At 49.9% G+C, this 26,621-nt stretch overlaps 1 protein-coding gene across 1 annotated transcript in view; it reads left to right on the top strand.

The window, feature by feature from the left end:
- LOC105720743 (ephrin-B3) overlaps positions 1–26,621 on the top strand; it is a 128,512-nt gene that overhangs the window by 67,327 nt on the left and 34,564 nt on the right. Inside the window, exons 32-61 of the mRNA XM_064378359.1 lie at positions 2,271–2,488; positions 2,752–2,853; positions 3,286–3,411; positions 4,035–4,145; positions 4,692–4,880; positions 5,311–5,414; positions 5,511–5,700; positions 6,468–6,648; positions 7,454–7,581; positions 7,928–8,080; positions 8,339–8,464; positions 12,153–12,371; positions 12,573–12,690; positions 12,899–13,035; positions 14,185–14,322; positions 14,412–14,570; positions 16,825–16,977; positions 17,179–17,270; positions 17,547–17,745; positions 17,898–18,122; positions 19,188–19,292; positions 21,061–21,249; positions 21,775–21,860; positions 21,999–22,129; positions 22,290–22,439; positions 22,764–22,931; positions 23,163–23,323; positions 24,003–24,142; positions 26,198–26,330; positions 26,426–26,565. Coding sequence (XP_064234429.1) covers positions 2,271–2,488; positions 2,752–2,853; positions 3,286–3,411; positions 4,035–4,145; positions 4,692–4,880; positions 5,311–5,414; positions 5,511–5,700; positions 6,468–6,648; positions 7,454–7,581; positions 7,928–8,080; positions 8,339–8,464; positions 12,153–12,371; positions 12,573–12,690; positions 12,899–13,035; positions 14,185–14,322; positions 14,412–14,570; positions 16,825–16,977; positions 17,179–17,270; positions 17,547–17,745; positions 17,898–18,122; positions 19,188–19,292; positions 21,061–21,249; positions 21,775–21,860; positions 21,999–22,129; positions 22,290–22,439; positions 22,764–22,931; positions 23,163–23,323; positions 24,003–24,142; positions 26,198–26,330; positions 26,426–26,565 — 4,471 coding nt within the window. The remainder of the gene's footprint in view (positions 1–2,270; positions 2,489–2,751; positions 2,854–3,285; positions 3,412–4,034; positions 4,146–4,691; positions 4,881–5,310; positions 5,415–5,510; positions 5,701–6,467; positions 6,649–7,453; positions 7,582–7,927; positions 8,081–8,338; positions 8,465–12,152; positions 12,372–12,572; positions 12,691–12,898; positions 13,036–14,184; positions 14,323–14,411; positions 14,571–16,824; positions 16,978–17,178; positions 17,271–17,546; positions 17,746–17,897; positions 18,123–19,187; positions 19,293–21,060; positions 21,250–21,774; positions 21,861–21,998; positions 22,130–22,289; positions 22,440–22,763; positions 22,932–23,162; positions 23,324–24,002; positions 24,143–26,197; positions 26,331–26,425; positions 26,566–26,621) is intronic.

Below are 26,621 nucleotides of genomic sequence, written 5' to 3'. Positions count from 1 at the left end.
GGTTGACTAAGGGAGATTGGGGTAGCGAATCAGGGAGTCAGGTTTGACAACGGGCACCTAGAATGGGCATCCTGTGGAGAAGAATTCTGGTAGGGGGTGCAGAGGACCTCTTTATTTTACCTAGGGCTAGTCTAACAGTTCTTCATTTTTCCAAGAGCCTTGAGTATACACATCAATAAAAATAATTTTAATTGTTCTGATAAAAGATAAACATGACAAGTTATGATATGCAAAGTTGAATGACAACAACTGATACTATCTGAAATAATTGACAGAATTATATTTTGGAACAATTTATAAGCAAAGCCAAAAAACCAATGATCCTTTTGTTGAATGCAAAGAACGAATCTATCTTGTCCACAGCAACTGAGTCTACCTGGGATCTCGGGAGACCACACTCAGGTTTTCACTCAAAGGATCCAACAGCCTGTAGACCCGGTGCTTGAAGGCATGAGGGTCACCTCTGAGTTCACATTAGTGTCCATCCTTTCTTCACAAAGCTAGGAACTGGGAAGACAAGGGGAAAAATCAATCAAGACCTAAGGTATGGGGCTGTAGGCTGGGAGGAAACTAACATTGTTGAGAGGATACACATGTGAGTACATTTCAATTAGTATCTCACATTGGGTTTTGAGATGGATTTTATTGCCGTTTTATACACAAAGAGATCAAAACTTGAGGAAGTTACTTGACATGCCAATAAGTAAGAGAACTACTGTTTGGGCTGGGTATGGTGGCTCACACCTGTAATCCCCGCACTTTGGGGAGGCCGAGGCGGGTGGATCACCTGAGATCAGGAGTTTGAGACTAGCTTGACCAATGTGGTGAAACTCCATCTCTACTTAAAATGCAAAAATTAGCTGAGTGTGGTGGTGGGCACCTGTAATCCTGGCTACTTGGGAGGCTGAGGCAGGAGAATTGCTTGAACCTGGGAGATGGAGGCCACTGCACTCCAGCCTGGGCGACAGAGTGAGACTTTGTCTCAAAAAAAAAGGAACTACTGTTTGATCGGGGGTCTTCTGCCACCCCATTCTGGGATTCTTTTTGCTATGACATGAGGGACACTGGCAACCCTAGTCCTTGCAGATTTCTTTCACTGTGTGTACATGACATGTATCTAAATAAAATGATTTAGCTTGTTAGATTGTGTAAGTGGAGGGTAATCTCTACTTTTCAGAAGCTCTTGGGTTGGCCCGTGGATTCCCAAGTTCTTCCCCCAGCCCTTTTTCCTTTTTTGCCCATGGAAAATGAGGGAAGATGGACTTGACCCCCAAATTCTTAGGTGGTTGTGTTATACAGTGTCCCCTCACCCACTGGGGATATGTTCTAAGACCCCCGGCAGATGCCTGAAACCTCAGATAGTACTGAACCCAATTGCCATCAGTCGGAACATGTTTCTGTTCGTGTGTCCCGCCCGTAAATTCAATGCCCTTTCCATCTTAACTAAGCACTTATTAACGCACTGTGGCTGTAACTTCTGCAGTTTGAGGTGTGACAGCAAAACAATCACAAATTTCTTTCTCCTTCTTCAAAGTTTCATGGATAGAAGATTCATTCTTACTGTAGATCTCAGCAACCTCAGCTGAGAACTTTCACCTTTTCCCTTAAGGGAGGAAGCTCTGTATGGAAGCACTTTATGGCTTCTCTTTGGCCTATCTGAATTGGCAGCATCACTACTCTTGCACTTTTGCTTACGTTATTGAGTGAAATCAGGGTCACGTGAACACAAGCACTGCTGTGATGTCGCAACAGTTGATCTGATAATTGAGAGGGCTACTAAGTGACTCACGGGCAGGGCACCTCCACAGCGTGAAGACGCTGGACAGAAGGATAATTCACATCCTGGGGGACAGAGCAGGATGGGGAGAGCTTGCATCACACTGCTCAGAACAGTGTCCAGTGGAAACTTAGGAATTGTTTGTTTCTGGAATTTTCCATTCAGTATTTTCAGACCACAGTTGTCTGCAGGTAGTTGCAACCATGGAAAGTGAAACTATGGATAAATATTAATGAAATCACATATGATGTATCATTCATGCATAAATGGTAACGTGCAATAGTGCATAATGAATACTGAGGAATGAATTAGTGGAGAGAATGGGATGAGCATGGTAGAGGGTCTGGGATACTTCTCTGCATCCAGAAACCCTCATGGTAGTCTGTGCCCCACTGTTCTAGAGCTGGCAAATAACACAAAGTTGGGACATCCAGATCCCCTCAGGGCAGTGGAAAGAAGGCCATCAAATGTCAGTCATCACTCTTCTTCCCAGGCCTCCTGGACATGTTGATAGAGATGAACACAACCCTGGAAGATATTCAGAAGTCTCTGGATATGTACTTAGAGACCAAGCGACATATTTTCCCCCGCTTCTACTTCTTGTCCAACGATGACCTGCTGGAGATTCTGGGCCAGTCCCGAAACCCAGAGGCTGTGCAGCCACACCTCAAAAAATGCTTTGACAACATCAAGTTGCTGAGAATCCAGAAGGTCGGTAGCAGTGGCCACGGTGAGATGGTGGGTGGGGAAGGGAGGGTGTTGGGGTGTGAAAGGCTTTGGAGGGGACCCTGCCCTCCCAACAAGAGGACCAGGTTAATCAATGATTCTCGATCCTCAGGGGATAGGACTTCTTAGAATTGGTAATATTGAGAGGAGGGGAGAGGAGCAAAAATTACCCTCAAAAGGCCCCAGTACTTCTAGGTGGATGCCAAGCATGGGCAGCCCAGACTGTGAGTAACTTCTGTTTTCTACAGGTTGGAGGACCCAGCAGCAAATGGGAAGCTGTGGGAATGTTCTCGGGTGACGGCGAGTACATTGACTTCCTCCGCTCGGTGCTTTTAGAAGGGCCCGTGGAGGTGAGCAGTGGTGAGGGTCTGAGGACCAAGCTGATTCTTCTTCCTATGGAAAGCTCGTGTGGCTCCACGAGGAGAGAGGAGCTCTGGGAATGGCCGATAGTCACTCCTTCGCCTCCCTCCTGCCATTCCTGACAATGACAATCTGCTCTGAACGGAAATTTCCTTTGAAAGTCAGACCATCTGGCTCCTAGCCTCCATTTCTCTCAGGGATCCATTTCTCTTGTGGCTAGTGCTTGTAATCCCAGCACTTTGGGAGGCAGAGGTGGGAGGAGCCCACTCGCTTGAGCCCACGAGTTCGAGACCAGCTGTTGCCCGTTCCTGCTTTTCTCTGGGTACCAAGCCCTGGAGGGCCGCTTCCCAGGTGCCTTCCCTGTGGGGAACCTTGGCCCTGCCCCTGAGGCTGAACTGTCCTTTTCTTCCATCTCCCCCTAGTCCTGGCTCGGCGATGTGGAACGGACCATGAGGGTGACCCTGCGGGACCTTCTCCGGAACTGCCGCCTGGCCCTCAAGAAGTTCCTTAACAAGAGGGACAAGTGGGTGAAGAAGTGGGCTGGCCAGGTGAGCTGGGTCCATAGAAATAAGGGAACAAGGGCCGGGCACTGAGGCTCTCGCCTGTAATCCCAGCACTTTGGGAAGCCGAAGTGGACAGATCACTTGAGGTCGGAAGTTTAAGACCAGCCTGGACAACATGATGAAACCCTGTCTCTACTAAAAATACAAAAAATTACCTGGATGTGGTAGTGCACGCCTGTAATCCCAGTTACTCAGGAGGCTGAGGCAGGAGAATAGCTTGAACTCAGGAGGTGGAGGTTGCAGTGAGCCAAGATCGTGCCACTGCACTCCAGCCTGGGCGACAGAGCAAGACTCCATCTCAAAAAATACAAAAATAAATAAAGAAATGAGAGAACAAGGAAGATGGAGTTAAAAGGAGGCAGCCAGTGGAAAGGCAGAATCTCGATTCTCATACAGTATGGTTTCTTACCCCCCTTTCTGGGCTGTGGCTCTGGTACACTCCAAGCTGGACCCTTAGCTCCTGACCTGAGGCCCATGTCCCATCCTTCAGAGCAGACTGGGCGCAGTTGGGAGAGGCACATAGTTCTTGAAATAGCTGGGACTTGGGAACTGGGCCGTGTGGGTAGCCGAGGACGGGGCTTTGGGACATGGCTTCTGCACATCCTCAGGTGGTAATCACTGCCAGTCAGATCCAGTGGACGGCTGATGTCACCAAGTGCCTGCTGACAGCGAAGGAGCGGGGAGACAAGAAAATCCTCAAGGTCATGAAGAAGAAGCAGGTGGGAGGCTGGGAGTGGTGGCTCATGCTAAGTCATCCTGGCACTTTGGGAGGCAGAGGTGGGAGGAGCCCACTCGCTTGAGCCCACGAGTTGGAGACCAGCCTGGGCGATATGGTGAAACCCCTTCTTTACCAAACAATATAAAAATTAGCTGGTGGCACACCCAGGAGGTTGAGGCTGCAGTGAGCAGAGATCACACCACTGCACTCCAGCCGCTGGGCGACAGAGCAAGACTCTGTCTCAAAAGAAAAAAGAAAAAAAAAGTAAAAAGCAGGTGGGCGCTCTGCAAGTATGGGCTAGGCCTGGAGCTGGAATTGGAGGGAGGCAGCAGTCAGAATTAGAGGTGAGCTGGTGGAAAAGGGCCAGAGTGGGGATGCTCTATGATGGAAGTCCAGTGGGGGCGGTCCTCAGTGGAGCAGAATTACCAGGAGTTACAGCAGGTGGGATCAGCACCAGCTTGGAAGCAGCGCTGGGTGGGGGCGAGGGGTGAGCAGGCTTTGGCCGCATTGTTCTGCCTGCTGTCTTCCTTGCTGCCTCATGCCACAGGTGTCAATCCTGAATAAGTATTCAGAAGCCATCAGGGGGAACTTGACCAAGATCATGCGGCTTAAAATTGTGGCTCTGGTGACGATAGAAATTCATGCCCGGGATGTGTTGGAGAAGCTGTACAAGAGTGGCCTCACGGATGTCAATTCCTTTGACTGGCTCAGCCAACTTCGGTTCTACTGGGAGAAGGTGCCAGATGAGCCAACTCCCGCTCTCTTAGCCTAAAACAGATCCTAATGCTTTCATTGCGTTCACGTTCTCTAAATCCAAGAATATCCTAAGCTGACCTTTAGTCCTGTCCCAGTGCCCTAATCCAGTTCTTCATTCCCTCTCCTCCCCACAATCAGGAGTGGCATGTAGTTGTCCCAGTCAGGGCTCACTGTGAGTGTCACTTGAGCAGGACTCAGAAACGCTCCAGGTGGTTGCTGCATTAGGTTGGGGTGGACGTGCAATGTGAAACCCATTTTCCGTCTTGGCCATAAGCCGCTCCCCTTTTCAATTCTGAAAGGGAACCCTGATCCCTTAACTGCAGGCTCCCTGACAACTCTGAGCCTCACTCTCAGTCACTGTCCCAGCTCTAACTCTCCTTCCAAGCCCACCTCTCTCCTGTTCTCCCCAGGATCTCGATGATTGTATGATCCGACAGACCAACACACAATTTCAGTATAGCTATGAGTACTTGGGTAACTCGGGCCGGCTTGTCATCACCCCGCTGACGGACAGGTCTGTTGTGTGGGATGAGTGAGGTGGCTGGGGTGGGGGCAACGGAAGCTGAGGGGCTTCCCGGACTCTGACTCCAGTCCTGTCCTCAATTCTTAGGTGTTACATGACACTGACCATGGCATTGCACCTGCACCGAGGGGGCTCCCCGAAAGGCCCGGCAGGCACAGGAAAGACAGAGACCGTCAAGGACCTGGGCAAGGCCCTGGGCATATACGTCATTGTGGTCAACTGCTCTGAGGGCCTGGACTACAAGTCCATGGGCCGAATGTACTCAGGTCTGGCCCAGGTCAGTATCCTGCCACCTTGTGCCAGAGACCCCTTAAATACGTTTTCGTCCCAGAAAATAAACTGAAACCCAAATCTGGTTCAGTGCTTTGTAGCTTCATGACACTGCATCATGTGTAATTCTTTTTTTTTTTCTGGAGTGCAGTGGCTTGATCTCGGCTTACTGCAACCTTTGTCTCCTGAGTTCAAGCAATTCTCCTGCCGCAGCATCCAGAGTAGCTGGGATTGTAGGTGTGCGCCACCATGCCTGGCTAATTTTTCTATTTTTAGCGGAGGCGGGGTTTCACCATGTTGGGCAGGCTGGTCTCGAACTTCTGACCTCATGATCCACCCATCTTGGCCTCCCAAAGTGTTGGGATTACCGGCATGAGCCACCGCGTCCAGCCACATGTAATTCTTACAACTGGGAAAGTCCCTTCCCCTTCCTGAGTTTCACGTAGCTTATTTGCAAAATCAGAAGATTATAAAGGATTAAAGAAAATAATGCGCGTACACTGGAGCAGAGTAGACACTCAGGGTGCATAAGTTCCCTACCCCAGTCTCTTCCCAACCCACACCTTTTCTAGCATCATCCCAGATTGGCCCCGTCTGATGGAAAGCTCTGGCCAGAGGCTACAACAATGTACTCCTGTGCCCTTCTCCCTGCGTCTGTTCTGGAGGCAGCCTCACTTACTGAAACGTTTTAAGGAAGAGGGGTGTGTTAATCATGCTTTCTAGCATCTTGGGGCACCTCTCTTGCTCCCAGTGACTTTGCCTCAAACCCCGCAGACTGGAGCCTGGGGCTGCTTTGATGAGTTTAACCGCATCAACATTGAGGTGCTGTCGGTGGTGGCCCAGCAGATCCTGTCCATCCTATCCGCCTTGGCTGCCGGCCTCACCCGTTTCCATTTTGAGGGCTTTGAAATCAATCTGGTGTGGTCCTGTGGGATCTTCATTACCATGAATCCTGGTAGGTGGCAGTGAGTGGATGGGGTTCCTGGGGTGGGAAGAACTTGGTACCTGGTATCCAGGGCAAATAACTGTGGATCCTCCTCTTCCCCCTTCCATTCAAAAGTATATAGCTAAGGAAGTCTGGCTAAAGATAGCAAAGGGGAGAGAAGGATAAACGCACAACTTTCTGGGAGAAGGGGAGGCAATCTTACTGTTTTCCCTAAAAGGATTAATAACCACTAATGTGTGTATATGTAGCCCTTGTCTTTTTTTTTTTTTTTTTTTTTTGAGATGGAGTCTCACTCGGCCTTCCAAAATGTTGGGATTACAGGCGTGAGCCACCGCGCCCAGCCGTAGCCCTCATCTTTCAAGATACTTAGCCGTCTACTCCCGTTGGGCTAGCTCCCAGAGTTCTGGTCTATCTGCCATCTCTTTTGCAGCAGGCCCAAGCGTCTCTCATTACTGTTCCCTAAGAACAGCTCTGGGGGAAGGAACTGAACGAATAAGAGGAACAGCTGTGATTTCTATTAGGACTGATGTGAGCTATACATAGAACTTGGAGAGATGGGAAATTGACAGCTCTGTTCTTTGAGTTTGAAACAGGGCCATGCAGAGAGTAAAGAAAGGACCAGAGATAAGAAAGAAGACCAAAGTGGAATGGGAAGGGCTGGGGCTGAGATGAGAAAGGATGTGATCTCGGAGTTGGGGAGAAAGTTAAGGATGGTGTTAGGTGGGAGAAGATGAGATTGATTGGAAAGTGACTTTTGGGAAGCAAATCAAGATGAGGAAATATATGATTCTAAAAAAGTGGCATTGTTTTCCAGGCTATGCTGGCCGCACAGAGCTTCCTGAAAATCTTAAATCCATGTTCCGTCCAATTGCCATGGTGGTGCCTGACTCCACCCTCATTGCAGAAATCATTCTCTTTGGAGAGGGCTTTGGCAACTGCAAGGTACTCTAATAATCCCTTTTCTCCAGTGATTTTAATTCCCTTTCACAATCATTCCGTGGACAGAGGAACTCCCCAAAGGCCCCACAATCAGCTTATCCTATAAAGAACTTAGACTATGGTCAGTTGGATGTGAGTGGAGAAGAATTTAGAGGAGCGAGGCTTCTCTTCTGTGATATCACTAATTGATGATGGCGTGATTCACATGATCTTCTTGTTAGGAGTCTGTAGAGCACCTGCTAGCTGCTTCACGTTCTGAGACCTGGCTTCTTGCCTCTGACTGTCCTGAAATGAAGCAGAGGGATTTGTAGGGAGATGGACTGTTTTCTCCTCTGTTTTGGTTCCCCAGATTCTGGCCAAGAAGGTGTATACACTTTACTCACTGGCCGTGCAGCAGCTCTCCAGACAGGACCACTATGACTTTGGCCTGCGTGCCCTCACCTCCCTTCTGCGCTACGCTGGCAAGAAGCGCCGCCTGCAACCGGATCTGACTGATGAAGAGGTGGAGCAGGAACACAGCCTTTGGACTTGACTTCCATTGTCACCTGCCATGTCGCTTCTCTCAAGTCTTTCAGACCCTTTCTTTCCCCAGATTGGGATTCCCACCCTCCCGCCTCTTCCCTGTCCCCTTGTTGCCCATTGCTTTGCTAATTGCTAACTGGTGTATCCATTGTTCTTGACACCTGCCCTGAAGCCCTTTGGAGGTGAGGGGCCTATGCCCTGGCTCCTCAAGCCTGAGTCTCTGTCTTTTCCCATCCAGGTTCTGTTGCTCTCAATGAGAGATATGAACATCGCCAAGCTCACTTCAGTCGACGTGCCCCTGTTCAATGCTATCGTGCAAGATCTGTTTCCCAACATTGAGCTGCCTGTCATTGACTATGGCAAGGTAGTTGTTCCTTAATACTCTCCCCAACCGGGCGCTGTGGCTCATGCCTGTAATCTCAGCACTTTGGGAAGCTGAGGTGGGCAGATTGCTTGGGTCCAGAAATTTGGGACCAGCCTGGGCAATATGGTGAAACCCCATATCTACAAAAAATACAAAAATTAGCCAGGTGTGGTGGTGCACACGCTTGTAGTCCCAGCTACACAGGAGGCTGGGGTAGGAGGATTGGTTGAGCCCAGGAGGTCGAGGCTATAATGAGCTGAGATCATGCCTCTGCACTCCAGCCTGGGTGACAGAGCAAGACCCTATCTTAAAAAACAAAACAAAAACACAAAACCGCACACTCCCTGACCACATATGTGAATATGCATGTGGGAACAGAAAGCTTGGCTTCCAAGCCTTGTTCTGCCATCTACTAGCTATGACTTTGAGCAAGTCAGCTGACCTCTCTTTGGACTTCCTTATGTATAAAGCGATAGACAATTCAAACCTTCTGCTCTCTGACCTCAACTCCCTCCCCCGCTGACCTGCTCAAATGTACCTGCTCAGGTGCATCCATGCAGCAGTGCTCTGACTTCATCAAAACCTCTAATCTGTTGCCTTTGCACTTTCTCTGTGCCCATCAGTCCTTCATGCCTCTACTTCTCACTTCATCAGGTAGTTTTGAGGAGAAGCTGCTAGAAGCCATTTGGTATCAGAGAGCAGTGGAATGGAAGAGGGGGTTTTAGAAAGCATAAGAATGGCCAGGTGTGGTGGCTCACACCTGTAATCTCAGCACTTTGGGAGGCCGAGGCTGGCAGATCACGAGGTCAAGAGATTGAGACCATCCTGGCCAACATGGTGAAACCCTGTCTCTACTAAAAATACAAAAATTTGCTGGGTGTGGTGGCTTGTGCTTGTAATCCCAGCTACTCGGGAGGCTGAGGCAGGAGAATTGCTTGAACCCAGGAGGCAGAGGTTGCAGTGAGCCAGCATCACACCACTGCACTCCAGCCTGGGTGACAAAGTGAGACTCCATCTCAAAAAAAAAAAAACAGGAACTTTCCTCTCTGGCAGTGTGGTAGTCTAGATTCCCTGAATGATCCTTTCAATGGAAACTACTAAAATGATGGATACAAATATAATAATAACATCCTTTTTCATGCATTGCTAAGCTGGCAAGAAAGAAAGAATTCCAGGAGTTGAGGAGGGTGAGGAGTTAAAGCAGGAACCCTGGGAGGCAAGTGAGTACCAAAGCTGGCCTTCTCCCTCAAAACTTGTTGAACTTAAGGCAGTGGGGATAGGAGATGAAGAGCCGAAGTCTGAAGACAGAACAGAAATCACAGTGCTGCAGAAACCCCAGTCCACAAGGGCAACACGCTCAGGAGATGGAAAAAGGAGAAGCCTGCTATTTAGAAGGGTGTATACAGGAAAGAAACTTGCTTGTTTTGACCTCTGATGATGGAAGAAAAAGACCAAATCTCCTTTGAGATTTCCTAACCACACAGCAGCTCTCACATGGTTTCTTGTCATCATTTATCCTACTGTGTAATCAGAAAAGAAAACGCAAGCTTAGATTTTAATATTAAGTAGTTCTAGGTAGTTAGTGCCCCCAGGTGACTGGAAGAAGCAAAAGCAAATTATTTCTGGAGGAATGAAACTTCACTCATACTTCGAAGAATTACCACAGGTAAAAGTCCAAGAAATTGAGCAACTCATGGTCAAAAATCACAAAACATACAAGGAAACAAGAAACCATGAATGGGAGCCAGAAGAACAACAGACAGTGGAATCAGATCCATGAAAACCTACTTCAGATATTGAGACTGATAGCGTGTGCCGTGGTTCGTGCCTGTCATCTCAATACTTTGGAGGCTGAGGCGAGAGGATCACTTTAGACCAGAAGTTCAAGAGCAGCCTGGGCAACAATGCAAGACCTCCATCTCTTAATAAAACAAAAAACAAAGCCAGGCATGGTGCTGTGCTCCTGTAGTCACAACTACTCCTTTCTCTAAAATCTATAGAAAATGTGCTCTACGTAAATACAGGAGCATACCACGAAAGGGGAGACAAGAAACAGAAGATTTGATGTAAGGGGGAGGCTACAGTAATCCTCGGGATGTTGGTGAATGGAGGTCACAGGATGATGGTGAACTTGGAGAGATGGGAAATTGTCTTCCAAGAGAAGGCAATCCAGATTGGAGCAAACCTGAAGGCTTCAGGGGGAGTATTTTTTTTTTTTTTTGAGACAGAGTTTTGCACTTGTTGCCCAGCCTGGAGTGCAGTGGTGCGATCTTGGCTCATGGCAACCTCCACCTCCCGGGTTCAAGCCATTCTCATGCCTCATCCTCCTGAGTAGCTGGGATTATGGGCACGATGCCACCATGCCTGACTAGTGTGTGTGTGTGTGTGTGTGTGCACGCGCGCGCGCGTGTGTTTTCTTGAGACAGATCTCAGTTCACTGTAACCTCTGCCTCCCGGGTTCAAGCAATTCTCCTGCCTCAGCCTCCCAAGTAGCTGGGATTACAGGCACCCACCACCACGCCCAGCTGATTTTTGTATTTTTAGTAGAGATGGGGTTTCACCATGTTGGCCAGACTGGTCTCGAACTCCTGACCTCAGGTGATCTGCCCTCCCCCGCCTCCCAAAGTGTTGGGATTACAGGAGTGAGCCACTGTGCCCGGCTGAGAATATTTTTGACTGAATAAATAGAAAATGTGACATTAAACTTGTTTATGACACTAAACGCAGGTGCACACACAAAACGTACTAATAAAACTACTTCTCAGGTAGTAGAAGGAAGTGATATTGGCGAGGCCTGTTAGTGCAAGTAACAATCTTGCATCTATTTGAAATTATTTGGCTATATGAGCTGGGTGTTTAAAAATGGCAGACTATTCTGGGGCCGGTCTGTTAGGTCATGGTTCTTCAAGCATTATTTTTTAACTTAGGTAATAATGTCTTTAATATTAATCAAGCTCTCCCACCATACTGTGAGCTCTGCAATAGGACAAAATCTATTTTGTTCCAAGCTATATCCCTGGCACACAGCACAGTGCTTGGCACACATTGTAGAAGCTTAATAAATATTTGCTGAATAATAACAAAAAATGTGTAGGGATGGCTGGGCACGGTGGCTCACGCCTATAATCCCAGCACTTTGGGAGGCCAAGGTGGGTGGATCACGAGGTCAAGAGATCGAGACCATCCTGTCCAACATGGTGAAATCCCATCTCTACTAAAAATACAAAAATTAGCTGGGTGTGGTGGTGCACACTTGTAGTCCTAGCTACTGGGGAGGCTGAGGCAGGAGAATCGCTTGAACTGGGAAGGCGGAGGTTGCAGTGAGCCGAGATCACACCACTGCCTCCGGCCTGGCAACAGAGCAAGACTCTGTCTCAAAAAAAGAGAAAAAAATGTGTAGAGCTATATGTAAGACACTGTGCCAATGAGGAAACTGAGGCTTGGAGAAGTACCTTACCCAGGATCACATAGCTGAGAGCTGGGGAACCAGGGTGGCGGGCTCCAGAGCTCAATCTTTCAACTCTCCAATTGCCCAGCTTCCCACGGAGTGAACAAAGGCAGAATGCAGAGGGCCCTGGTGCCACTGTTCACAGTTTGAACATCTTCTCCCTGGCTCTGGGGAGATTTTGAAAATCCTTCGAAGGCCTCATCCTTTTTCTTCTATGTGCTGTGTTTTCCCTTCCCTCAGCTGCGGGAGACCGTTGAGCAGGAGATTCGAGACATGGGCCTGCAAAGCACTCCGTTCACCCTCACCAAGGTTTTCCAGTTGTACGAAACCAAGAACTCCCGCCACTCCACCATGATTGTGGGCTGCACGGGCAGCGGCAAGACTGCCTCATGGCGCATCCTGCAGGCCTCCCTGTCCTGCCTGTGTCGCGCTGGAGACCCTAACTTCAACATTGTTAGAGTACGGGGCTGGGGCAGTGGAGTCAGGGGCAGAGACTTGAGTAGTAAGAAGACAGTGGAATGTCCGGGCCACAGAGGACCTTGCAAGGCCAGGAGGGCTGGAGAGATGAGGGAGGGGCAAATGCATGTATCTAAGCGGGGCTGAAAATAAAGGGGGGCCTTTGTCTATCAGCAGCTAAAACCCTTCCGGTGTCATTTTCAGGAGTTCCCTTTGAACCCCAAGGCATTGTCCCTTGGGGAACTGTATGGGGAATATGACCTCAACACCAATGAATGGACAGATGGCATCTTCTCCAGCATCATGCGGACAGCATGTGCAGGTATCCAAAGGATCGTGGAGTGTAGAGGGCAGAGGCCTGAATCCTCTAAGCGGGTAGGGAGTCTGGGGATGGGGAGTTCCAAGTCCCCAGAGAAATACCTGGGTAATGGCAAAGGACAAGGAAGCGTAGCTTGCGTCTCCGAGGAGCATGAGTGGAGGGTGCGAGGTGAGTGGCTCCCTGGTGTCCTCGTCACCCACCGTCTACTCAGATGAGAAACCCGATGAGAAGTGGATCCTGTTCGATGGCCCTGTGGACACGCTGTGGATTGAGAGCATGAACTCCATCATGGATGATAACAAGGTGTTGACCCTCATCAACGGCGAGCGCATCGCGATGCCCGAGCAGGTCAGGGGTGTGGCTGACTCCCAAGGGCCTGCAGAGGCCAGCACTGGAGAGCATGGGCTGTGGCTGGGGAGGAGAACCAGAAACCTCAGAGCAGGGCAGGTTCTGCGGGAGAGAACTGAGGAGGGTGCCTGGATTCGGGGAAACCTGCAGCTGAAGAAAAAATGCTTTGCTTGCCGTGACTAATGAGAACAATGATTAGAAAAACACTCTGTTCTGGCCGGGTGTCGTGTCTCACGTCTGTAATCCCAGCACTTTGGGAGGCCAAGGCGGGTGGATTGTCTGAAGTCAGGAGTTTGAGACTAGCCTGACCAGCATAGTGAAACCCCGTCTCTACTAAAAATACAAAAAATTAGCCTGGTGTGGTGGCATGCACCTGTAATCCCAGCTACTTAGGAGGCTGAGGCAGGAGAATCGCTTGAACCTGGGAGGCGGAGGTTGCAGTGAGCCGAGAGTATGCCATTGCACTCCAGCCCGGGCAACAAGAGCGAGACTCTGTCTCAAAAAAAAAAAAAAAAAAAAAAAAAAAATACCACACTGTGTTCTAAGCATTGTGCAGGCTTGGGCAGCCCTCCTCAGCTCGTTCCCATGGACGCATGAAGCAGGACCTTCGTTTGCACACCCTGGGGTGCGAATTCAGGACTGACAAGCACACCCATTTCTACCCACTCCAACAATGCGAACAAGAGAGTCATTTTTCATGAGAACAACCTTGAATAAGCTTTAATTTCTTTTAAAGCCACTGGACTGGGCCCAGTGGCTCCTGCCTGTAATCCTAGCACTTTGGGAGGCCAAGGTGGGCAGATCACTTGAGGTCAGAAGTTCAAGACCAGCCTGGCCAACAGGGTAAAACCCCGTCTCTACTAAAAAATACAAAAGTTAGCTGGGTGTGGTGGTACACGCCTGTAGTCCCAGCTACTCTGGAGGCTGAGGTGGAAGGATTGCTTGAACCTGAGAGGCGGAGGTTGCAGTGAGCCAACATCACGCCACTGCACTCCAACCTGGGTGACAGAGTAAGACTCTGTCTCAGAGAAAAAAAAAAAAAAAGCATATTGTTTATGAATTTGTGGCATCCGAGTTCTGAGTGTTTTATTATTACTGAAGGTGGGGGATGCAGGGAAATACGAGGTTCTGACAAACAAATATCCTTAGGTATCTCTCCTGTTCGAAGTGGAGAACCTGGCAGTGGCCTCTCCGGCCACCGTGTCCCGCTGCGGGATGGTCTACACTGATTATGTCGACCTGGGCTGGAAACCCTATGTTCAGTCGTGGCTGGAGAAGAGGCCAAAGGTATGAAGGGAACCAAGGAGAGGGAAAGTAACCAGGGTGGCCTCCAGGACATGAGGGTGGATGAAGAGCCCCTTCTTATTCAACTCCAGGCTGAGGTGGAGCCCCTGCAACGCATGTTTGAGAAATTCATCAACAAGATGCTGGCCTTTAAGAGGGACAACTGCAAGGAGCTGGTGCCCCTGCCCGAGTACAGTGGTATCATCTCCCTCTGCAAGCTGTACTCGGCCCTGGCCACGCCAGAGAATGGGGTAAGGGGAGGACGCAGAGCACGGGCGGGGGCAGGGAGGGCTCACAGCCGCACCAAGACAACTTCTGGGAAACGGTGTGTCTGAGATAGGTTGAACTCCAGGCTTGAGTGGAGCAGAGACTCCAAGGGAGACCTCAACAACCATGGAGGCAGTGAGGGGTGTGTGTGTGCACGTGTGTGTAAGTGTGTGTGCACATGTGTATGTGCATGTGTGTATGTGGGGGTGTGTGCACGTGACTGTTGACCTGAAAGGCCCGACTGAATATGTACATAATTGGGTCTCACTAGAATTTCCCACCGATCCTTGGGGAGCTGAAAATAGCTCATTCTACTCCTCACTTCATCCCTTCAAAATATAAACATTAAGTTTTGGCATAGATGAGGCCCTGAGACACTGTTTCTGCTGGAAGAAACTCCCAGGTTATTCTGATGAGAAGACTTTTTTAACATTTCAGATTAATTGATATTTAAGAAAAATTGTGCTCCATTTAGAAGTAAGGACCTTCCCAGCCAAAAAAAAAAAAAAAAAAAAGAAAAGAAAAGAAAAAAAGAAGTAAGGACCAAAATTTGATATCTTCTGTTGAGATTAAATCACTGACTAGAAATGGTTTGTATTGTTTTTAAAGACGTTGCCAGGTAATTAAACTATTAATATGTCATCGACAACAATTAAGATATATAGGAACATATGTCATTCTTGGTACAGTTAATGTAAATTAAAAATATGTAGATGGGGCTGGGCGCGGTGGCTCACGCCTGTAATCCCAGCATTTTGGGAGGCCGAGGCAGATGGATCACCTGAGGTCAGGAGTTCAAGACCAGCTTGGCCAACATGGTGAAACCCTGTCTTTACTTACTAAATATTAGCTAGGTGTGGTAGTGCGCACCTGTAGTCCCAGCTTCTTGGGAGGCTGAGACAGGAGAATCGCTTGAACCCAGGAGGCGGAGGCTACAGTGAGCCAAGATCACACCACTGCACTCCAGCCTGGGCGAGACAGAGCGAGGTTCGATCTCAAAAAAAAAATGTAGATGGACTTTCCAGGTACCGTGTGGGGAGGGGGCAGTTATGAGTATCAATGGCACACAGGTGCCAAGGAGGACAGGCTGGGTAGGAGAGGATGGGCTGGGTGGGGGAGGCTTCCTGGGTGAGCAGAGGGCAAGGGTGGCCTTTGCAGAAGTGCATACACACAGGAGTCAGGCCTGGTGGGGTGGGGGGGCCGAGCTGGTGGTCTGTAGCCAGGCATGGTGGGTGGTATTTGTGTGCATATGCTCTTCAGTGTGACAGAGACCCCGAGGAGAGGACTGAACCGTGAGGATGGTGCTATGTGTTGTGTGCTGAGAGGGTCTGGGAGCACAGACTAAGGATCCTGGACTGAAACTGCCAGACAGTCAATTCTTACTTAATATAATTTCCCACCTATAGGATTGAGGATTACTCTTTTTTTTTTTTTTTTTTTTTTGAGACAGACTCTTACTGTATTGTCCAGGCTGGAGTGCAGTGGTGTGATCTCGGCTCACTGCAACCTCTGCCTCCCAGGTTTAAGCGATTCTCCTGCCTCAGCCTCCCTAGTAAATGGGACTACAGGCACCTGCCACCATGCCTGGCTAATTTTTTATATTTTTATTGGAGATGGGGTCTCACCATGTTAGCCAGGCTGATCTCAAACTCCTGACCTCAGGTGATCCACCCGGCTCTGCCTCCCAAAGTGCTGGGATTACAGGCATGAGCCACCACACCTGGCTGAAAATGTGGTATTTAAAAAAAAAAATTATGCTGTATACTGCAACATGCCCATTAAATTAACAATATGTTTTGAATTCTATATTGCTACATGTAGATTCATTTTATTGCTTTAACTGCTGTATGTGATTCCATGGTAGAACACTGCATTTTGTTTTTCCACTGCTCTACTGGCAAACGTTTAGGTCATCTCCAGTGTTTTGCAATTACAAACAAGTCACCACAAGTGTTTCTGGACCTGTCACCTGAGCACCCACTGGTGCTTTTCCAGGGGAGGCCTGTTGTGGCCGAATGATGTCTGTATCTTTATGACTTAGCAGTGAGGAAGCTCGGGCTTTCAGGTTTGTCTCAGTCTTTCAGCAGGTTGTGGATAAACATGCATATTTGCAAAACTGCGATTTTCCAAATAGGGCCAGGAAAGGAGGAAGATTCCACACTCTGGTGTCACGAGTCTGCCAGCTAGACCCCTCATCTCTTACAGGTGGATTATTTCCTCTTCTCGTCCTCCATCCAGGTGAATCCAGCTGACAGCGAGAACTATGTCACCATGGTAGAGATGACATTTGTGTTCAGCATGATCTGGTCTGTGTGTGCCTCTGTGGATGAGGAGGGCCGCAAGAAGATTGACAGCTATCTCCGAGAGATCGAGGGCTCCTTTCCCAATAAGGTCGGGCACTCACACCCAGCTTTCCTATTTGCCCTGTTTTTCCAGAACCCATGGACATCCTCGATCTCAGATCTGCTTAGGTTTCAGCCTGCCGGCCCAGCTCTCTCTCTCTTTCTTCCACCCAGTGGTCTGGGGCCCATTCTCTGGGCTGGGGAAAGCTCAAAGCAGGCTTTGGTAACCTGACCTACGTGCCCTCCTTAGGACACGGTATACGAGTATTTTGTGGACCCTAAAATGCGGAACTGGACATCGTTTGAGGAAAAGCTCCCTAAGAGTTGGCGCTACCCTCCAAAGTGAGAGCCGGGCCTAGGTGTGAGGAGGGCGTGGGGCGGTGGTAGGTGGGGGATGTGTCAAGAGAGATGGGTCCTGGAAGCAAAAGTGAGCCATGGGAAGGAGAAGGCAGGTCCCAGAGAAGGGCTGCCTCTTGAGGACAGGAAGTGGGACCTAGAGGACCTGGGACAGGATCCTTGAGGGAGGTGTGTGCTCCTCAGGCCCAACAGGAGGGCAGGGTGGCGAATAGACAGTGGTGGGTTGGTGGTCCTTGAGAGCCGGCTCCTGCTCTTCCCTAGCGCCCCCTTCCATAAGATCATGGTGCCCACCATCGACACTGTTCGCTACAACTACCTGGTGAGCACCTTGGTGGCCAACCAGAATCCTGTTCTGCTGGTGGGTCCCGTGGGGACCGGGAAGACCTCCATCGCCCAGAGCGTTCTGCAGTCCCTGCCCTCCAGCCAGTGGTCGGTGCTGATTGTCAACATGTCCGCACAGGTGTGTCAGGGATCCAGGGGCCAGGCGCTCAGCTCCACCCGATCTCCCTGCCTTCTGTGCTCCCCTGGGATCCAAGCACCTGCCTGACACTCCTCTCCAAGCCCAGATTTCTCTTGGGGAACCCACACACTCATTCGGTACCTTTTCACCAGACCACATCCAATAACGTGCAGAGCATCATTGAGAGCAGGGTTGAGAAGAGAACCAAGTGCGTCTACGTGCCATTCGGGGGCAAAAGCATGATCACCTTTATGGATGACCTAAATATGCCCGCTAAGGACATGTTTGGGTCCCAGCCACCCCTGGAGCTGATTCGCCTCTGGATTGACTATGGCTTCTGGTATGACCGTGCAAAGCAGACCATCAAGTACATTCGAGTAAGCCTCCCAAGAGTGTGTTCTTCAGGGCTCTGCTCCCTTGTGGGATAAGCTCAGTCCCCACTCCACTGGGACCCCAGGCTATGGTCCTTTCATTCTGTATTCTTTTCCACACAGGAGTGTCCTGGCTCCATGACAGCAGTCCTCAGCTCCCCACTCACGAGCCAGGCATCCTCCCTCCGTCCTGGCTTCTCCGTGGGATTCTGAGCTTATTGTTGTCCTCTTTCTTTTTATTTATTTCTTTTTTTCTTTCTTTCTCTTTCTTTCTTTCATCTTTCTTTCCCTCTTTCCCTCTTTCTTTCCTTCTTTCTTTTTCTTTCTTTCCTTTCTCTTTCTTTCCGTCTTTCCCTTTTTCTTTCCCTCTTTCCCTCTTTCTTTCTCCTTCCTTCCTTCCTTCCTTCCTTCCTTCTTTCATCTTGCTCTGTTGCCAAGGCTGGAGTGCTAGGTTAATTTCATTGATTTTTACTGGACACAAGGTCTCGATATGTTGCCCAGGCTGGTCTTGAATTCCTGAGCTCAAAAGATTCTCCCACCTTGGCCTCCCAAAATGTTGGCATTACAGGCTTGAGCCACCACACCTGGCTGCTTCTCTTTAATCAGTGGGCAGCAGGCATTGCAGCCTGGCTTCTAGGGTTGTTTGTATGTATATCTGGCACTCAGGAACAAAAACTCGCCTAGTGATATAGTCACGTGTGTTTGAGAGAGAACACACACACGTGTATAGATATATACAATTTTAAAAGAAGAAAAAGAGAAAGTCTAGAAGATACAAATTTATGTACTTACCTGTATTTTCTCATTTGGGTACACGGATTGTAAGGATGAAATACAGACAAATGCCTTCCTGGTTTTAAAACAAGTGTCCCATGTCCCTTCCTTCTCTACCTCTCCCTGCTCTGGGCTCCATGCTCCTCTCTACTTGCAGCATCCCTGTTCCTCTTCCCCTTCATCCCTCGTCGCGCTGTCTTCCTCCCGCTCCTCTTCACCCTCCCTGTTTTGACGCCTCTCTCCCCTCTCTCCCCTCTCTCCACCTGCCTCTCCAACTGGCTGGTCGGTGCTCTATAGGAAATGTTCCTGATGGCTGCCATGGGTCCCCCTGGGGGTGGACGGACCATCATCTCCCCAAGGCTACAGAGTCGCTTCAACGTGATCAACATGACCTTCCCCACAGTGAGGACCTCATGGGGCTGTGGGACGAGGGGAGGGTAGGAGGTGAAATGTCCATGTCCCAGAGAAGCAGGAGCCAGATCTCAGGAGGCCGAGGCACCCCCAGCAGAACTCCACACAGGAAGCTGGGATGATCTATGGGGCCTGCACTGGCTCCTGAGCTAGAAGAGCTATGGGATGGAAACGTACCTTCCTAGCTGTGGACCGGGGAGCCTTACAATCCCAATGGGCAGAGAACACAGTGGGGCCCAAATAGACTAAGGAAGGTAGATCCTACAAAGCCCACGGCAGTGTCAGGATTAGAGCCAGGTCAGGGAGTCACTCGTCTCAGTGTAGAATTTAAGGGGGCACCCAAAAGACTGTAATCAGGAGAACAATATGTTAAATATGTTAACACTTTTTTTTTTTTGAGACAGGGTCTCACTCTGTCACCCAGGCTGGAATGCAGTGGCATGATCTCAGCTCACTGCAACCTCCACCTCCCAGGTTCAAATGATTCTCCTGCCTCAGCCTCCAGAGTACCTGGGACTATAGGCGCCCGCCACCACCAAGCTAACTCTTGTATTTTCAGTAGAGACGGGGTTTTGCCATGTTGTCCATTCTGGTCTCAAATGCCTGGACTCAAGCAGTCCACCCACCTCAGCCTCCCACCACACTTGGGTTTGCATTTTTTTTTTCTGTCTGTGGCATTTTATTGATCTATAGGGTGAGAAGGAGAATTGGAGGAGTATGTGGGGTCACAGGACCCCAGGTGAACAGGGAAGGTATTGAGACTTGGCCACTAGAACTGGTGAATCTGTAGTAATGCAATATTTTTTTAAATTAAAATTAATGCCAAAAATGTATGATGAGCAAAATACCACCATTCTGAATAAATACAAGATCAGTAGAGTGCAGTGCTAAACCATATTGGAGCCTAAGGCAAAAGGAGAAATCAGTAATTCCCATCTGGTCTTTATTTAAAATGTTTGTGTTTGTTCATCATGAATATTTTGCATTCATTTTTGTTTTTAAATACTGTGTTGGCCAGTCATGGTGACTCTCACCTATAATCCCAGCACTTTGGGAGGCTGAGGCAGGCAGATCACTTGAGCCCAGGAGTTTGACACCAGCTTGGGCAACGGGGGGAAACCCTGTCTCTACAAAAAAATACAAAAATTGGCTGGGTGTGGTGGTGTACGCCTGTGGTCCCAGCTACTTGAGAGGCTGAGGTGGGAGGATTGCTTGAGCCCAGGAGGTTGAGGCTGCAGTGAACCATGATCACACCACTGCACACCAGCTTGGGCAACCATATATATATATAGTATTAAGGCTGGGCGCAGTGGCTCATGCCTGTAATCCCAGCACTTTGGGAGGTGGAGGTGGGCAGATCACCTGAGGTCAAGAGTTAGAGACCAGCCTGGCAAATATGGTGAAACCCCATTTCTACTAAAAATACAAAAATTAGCTGGCATGGTGGCAAGTGCTTGTAATCCCAGCTACTCAGGAGGCTGAGGCAGGAGAATCGCTTGAACCCAGGAGGCGGAGGTTGCAGTGAACTGAGATCACGCCACTGCACTCCAGCCTGGGTGAAAGAGTGAGACTTCATCTCAAAAAAAAAAAAGTATATATATATAGTGTTAAAATAGTATTTATCATTTGTCTTTTTTTGAGTTTAGGAATTTTTTTTTGATGCCCCCTTAAATTCTGCCCCTGAGCCAAGCTCCTCATTGGCCTCCCTCCTGGCTAGAGGGCCGGGAGCCCTGGTGAGTGAGCCAGGGCCTATTTCTAGGAGTCCCAGATCATCCGCATATTCGGCACCATGATCAATCAGAAGCTTCAGGACTTTGAGGAAGAGGTGAAGCCCATTGGGAATGTGGTGACGGAGGCCACCCTGGACATGTACAACACCGTGGTACAGCGCTTCCTGCCCACGCCCACCAAGATCCATTACCTCTTCAACCTTCGAGACATCTCCAAGGTGACTCTCGGCCTGACCTTGCCCCTTCTGCTTGGCACAGCCTCCGTGGAGGCATTCTCTTCTCAAACTAAGCCTTAATACTCAACAGCATGTGCACCAAAAGTCACCCCCCATCCTGAAGTGCCACATTCCCTGCCCTTACCTTTAAAACTTCTAGACCAAGCGTGGTGGTTCACGCCTGTAATTGCAGCACTTTGGGATGCCGAGGCAGGGGGATCACCTGAGGTCAGGAGTTCAAGACTACCCTGGCCAACATGGCAAAACCCTATCTCTACTAAAAATACAAAAAAAAATTAGCAGGGCCTGGTGGCAGGCACCTGTAGTCCCAGCTACGAGGGAGGCTGAGGCAGGAGAATCACTTGAACCCGGGGGCAGAGGTTGTAGTGAGCCAAGATCGCACCACTGAACTCCAGCCTTGGAGACAGAGTGAGACTCTGTCTCAAAAGCAAAACAAAACAAAAAAAACCCAAACTTCTGGAGGGAATGCCTTTGCTCCCCGATCCCAACAGTCAGTCCTCTTTCCAGGTGTTCCAGGGTATGCTTAGAGCCAACAAGGACTTCCACGATACCAAATCCAGTATCACACGGCTCTGGATCCATGAATGTTTCAGGTGCCATGCATGCACCCCAGCCAGACGCAGGCTTCCTCAGCCTTGTTTCCACCCCTGCTCCACTCCCGGCCTGACCCTGCCTTCCCCAGACCATTCTCCTCTTTATCCCCAGATCTCACCCCAGTTCCCTGCCCACAGAGTCTTCTCCGACCGGCTGGTTGATGTGGCAGACACAGAAGCTTTCATGGCCATCATAAGTGACAAGCTCGGCTCCTTCTTTGACCTCACGTTCCACCATCTCTGTCCCAGCAAGCGTCCTCCTATCTTTGGTGAGCCGGGAGCTGTGATGACCTTGGGCTTGACACTCTTAGGACGTTGGAGCTAGAAGGAGTCGGGGCACAGAGTCTCAAGTGTGGGGCCCTGCGGCAGGGGGACCGGGGGAGGCGGATCAGGCATTTGAGACTCTGATCCCCTCTTCCCATGGCCCAGGGGATTTTCTGAAGGAGCCCAAGGTATATGAAGACCTAACGGATCTGACAGTGCTGAAATCAGCCATGGAGACAGCTCTGAATGAGTATAACCTGTCACCCTCCGTCGTGCCCATGCAGCTAGTGCTCTTCCGAGAGGCTATTGAACACAGTGAGTGCCTGCTACTCCTGTCCCCTTCCCCATCATCTCAGTTGGGGGTATGTCTAAGGAAATAGGGGTCCCTTCCCAGATCTCCCAAACCGAGTTCCTGAAGTTGCCTTTCTCGCTGGCCCCAGATACTCTGGTGGCGGTGGGTGTTTAACAGAGAAGGTGGAGGTTAAACGTTGATTTGCTTCCTGGGCCTTAGGCACCAACTTCTCATACCTCTTGGTTCCTCTGCTTCAGTTTCAGGGGCCCCAATCCCTAGCCTAGGGCCTGGAGGTCCCCTGAGTTTGCTCAACCAACTCATTACCCTCACACCCACCCCACCCCCAGTCACACGGATCGTGCGGGTCATCGGACAGCCTCGGGGCAACATGCTCCTGGTGGGCATCGGGGGCAGCGGGCGCCAGAGTCTGGCCCGCCTGGCCTCATCCATCTGCGAGTATACCACCTTCCAGATCGAGGTCACCAAACATTATCGGAAGCAGGAGTTCCGAGACGGTACAGCTGGGTTTCTAAAATGCTAGGAATGAAAGATCAGATGCGTGCATTTCTACAGTGACGAGAGGAGGGCTGGCAGGCCCACGGGGAGACCTGCCTGGCCTGTGTTGGGTGTAGGATGATGTCGCATGTATGCTGTGGGCCGGGGAGGGTTCCTAACTCTCAGAAGAGGAATCGAGCCCAGGACGGGGAATCTGCAGCAAGTCTGTCCTCCTTCCCTTCCCGGGCCAGATATCAAGCGTCTGTATCACCAGGCTGGGGTGGAGCTCAAGGCCACGTCCTTCCTTTTTGTGGACACCCAGATAGCTGATGAGTCTTTCCTAGAGGACATCAACAACATCCTCAGCTCAGGCGAGGTGCCCAATCTCTACAAGACTGATGAATTTGAAGAGGTAGGATTGCTTCCACACCCTCGACCAGTCAGTTCTTCAGTTCTTTGGCCTGCCTGGCTGACCCCAGAAGGACCACAGTTCCAAGAATGTGCCACCAGAGCACCCCCACAGCCCACCTCACCCCTGTGAGATGGAAGGTCCCCTCCAGGGACCCTGGGCAGAGCTGCTTTAAAACCCACACTTCAAGGCCAGGCGCGGTGGCTCATGCCTGTAATCCCAGCACTTTGGGAGGCTGAGGCAGGCGGATCACAAGGTCAGGAGTTCCAGACCAGCCTGACCAACATGGTGAAACTCCGTCTCTACTAAAAATACAAAAATTAGCCATGGGTGATGGCGGGTGCCTATAATCCCAGCTACTTAAGAGGCGGAGGCAGGAGAATTGCATGAACCCGGGAGGCGGAGGTTGCAGTGAGCTGATTGTGCCATTGCACTCCAGCCTGGGTAACCGAGCAAGACTCTGTCTCAAGAAAACAAAAACAAAAACAAAAACCCCAGACTTCAGAGCCAGGCACAGTCCCAGCTACTCGGGAGCGGGAAGGGTGCTGAGGTGAGAGGATGGTTTGAGGCCAGGAGTTCGAGTCCAGCCTGGACAACACTTCATCAGCCCCGCCTGACCCGCTGCCCCCACTGATTCTGCCATGGAGACGCCAGCGCTTTGACCCTGGCGATTTCTGCCCAGATCCAGTTGCACATCAGAGACCAGGCCCGGGCGGAGCAGGTGCCGGAGTCGTCGGACAGCCTCTTCGCCTACCTCATCGAGCGCGTGCGCAACAACCTGCACATCGTGCTCTGCCTCAGCCCCGTGGGGGACCCCTTCAGGTGACTTCTGTGACATCCTTCTTCTCCCAGCCCTTTCATGTGCTCCCTCACCCTGCTGTGGCCTCCTGTGCCTTCTGGAAATTACTGTCAGGAGTAACAGCAGGCTCTTCTGCCCGACTTGCCCATCTCCCTTCCGTAGGCTGTGCCCGCTTTCAGGAAGCTCCTGTGGACACATGGGAGTCATCCATCCTCTTTTGGTATAACTAGACTTTTTTTTTTTTTTTTTTTGGTTAGTGGCTTTTTGGTTTTGTTTTGTCATTGTAAATCTAATTGTGGTTAAAAACACACACATATGGCCAGGCGTGGTGGCTCACACCTGTAATCCCATTACTTTGGGAGGCCGAGGCAGGCAGACCACGAGGTCAAGAAAGCAAGACCATCTTGGCCAACATGGTGAAACCCCGTCTCTACTAAAAATACAAAAATTAGCTGGGCGTGGTGGTGCATGCTTGTAATCCCAGCTATTTGAGAGGCTGAGGCAGGATAATCGCTTGAACTCAGGAGGCAGAGGTTGCAGTGAGCCACGATCTCGCCACTGTATTCCAGCCTGGGCAACAAGAGCAAAACTCTGTCTTAAAAAAAGGAAAACTCTGCACACAACATAAAGTGTATCATCTTAACCATTTTTGAGTGCAGCGCTCAGCCGTGTGATATGCACTCATACTCCAGAGCTTTCTCACACTCCTGAGGCCACACTCCATACCCATGAAACGACTCCTCTGCATCCCCTCCCAGACCCTGGCAACCACCATTCTACTCTGTCTCTATGAGTCTGACTTTAGATACCTTGCATAGGTGGAATCATGTGGCGTTTGTGTTTCTTTTCTTTTCTTTTTTCGTTCTTTCTTTTTTTTTTTTTTTTTTTGAGAAGGAGTCTCGCTCTGTTTCCCAGGCTGGAATGCAGTACTGTGATCCTGGCTCACTGCAACCTCCACCTCCTAGGTTCAAGCCATTCTCCTGCCTCAGCCTCCCAGTAGTTAGGATTACAGGCATGTGCCACCATGCCTGGCTAATTTTTGTGCTTTTAGTAGAGACAGGGTTTCACCATGTTGGCCAGATTGGTCTTGAACTCCTGACCTCAAGTGATCCACCCGCCTCAGCCTCCCAAAGTGTTGGGATTACAGCTGTGAGCCACTACACCCAGCTAGCATTTGTCTTTCTGTGACTTGCTTATTTTCACTTAGCATAGTGTCCTCAAGGTTCATCTGTGTAGAATGCGTCAGGATTGCCTTCTTTTTTTTAAGGCTGAATAATATAATCTTGTATGTCTAAACCACATTTTCTTGATATGACTAGATTTTTAAAGGCATCAGAAACTAGGAAGAGGGCAGAGAACTTGTGCAGGGAAGCAATTTGGATTACCTTTAAAAAAATATTTTGTTGAGACAGGGTCTCAAGCTGTCACCCAGGCTGGAGTGCAGGCTTGGCTCACTGCAACCTCCATCTCCCAGGCTTGAGTGATCCTCCTGCCTCAGCCTCCATGGTAGCTGGGATTATAGGTGCATGCCACCATGGCCAGTTAATTTTTGTACTTTTTATAGAGACAGGTTTTGCCATGTTGCCTAGGATGGTTTTGAACTCCTTGGCTCAAGGGATCCACCTGCCTTGGCCTCCCAAAGTGCTGGGATTACAGGCGTGAGCCCCCGTGCCCAACCTACCATTTTGTTTTTAATGGTTGTGGTACATGGTGTATTTACCATACCCAGGTGCTATGCTGAGCTTTTCACATGTGACACCTCATTAATCCCCCAGCCACCCTAGTCAGTATGTATTGTTATTCCCATTTTAGAGATGAGGAAACTGGCATTCAAAGAGCTTAGATACTTGCTGGAGAGCCACACCTTGAGTGTAGAACTAGGTCTTTCTGACTCCAGAACCTGTGTCTAGATGCTCTGCTGAACTAGCTCTCATGGAACAGAATTTGGACAAGGAGATTCAGGAGCAAGGGAGCGGAGCATTTTAGGTTCCTAGAAAGTGGGTGGATGCGTGTGGGGAAGCCGGGACCTGGAGGCTGTGTGTGCTTGGACTTGACAGCCTCTCAAAACCCCTTCCCAGGAACTGGATCCGCCAGTACCCAGCCTTGGTGAACTGCACAACCATCAACTGGTTCTCAGAGTGGCCCCAAGAGGCCCTGCTCGAGGTGGCCGAGAAGTACCTCATAGGAGTGGACCTGGGCATGCAGGAGAATGTGAGCCCCACCTCCCTGTCCCTCATCGCAACCCCGGCTTCCCTCCTCCCCCTTCTGTTTCCATCTGCCTTTTCATCCTGTGTCACCGGCCTCAGATCCACAGGAAGGTGGCCCAGATCTTCGTCACTATGCACTGGTCAGTGGCTCAGTATTCCCAGAAGATGCTGTTGGAACTGCAGAGATACAGCTACGTCACGCCCACCAACTACCTGGAACTCGTGTCTGGATATAAGAAGTATGAAGGAGAGCAGGGGACATGCAAGGCCAGGGAGGCTGGTGTCTTCTGAGGGC

Source organism: Aotus nancymaae, unplaced genomic scaffold, assembly GCF_030222135.1.
Source record: "Aotus nancymaae isolate 86718 unplaced genomic scaffold, 86718_ANA_hifiasm-v0.15.2.pri h1tg000018l, whole genome shotgun sequence".
NCBI lineage: Eukaryota > Metazoa > Chordata > Mammalia > Primates > Aotidae > Aotus > Aotus nancymaae.
Note: the sequence above shows the minus strand (reverse complement) of the source record. Positions and strands in the feature narration are given on the sequence as shown.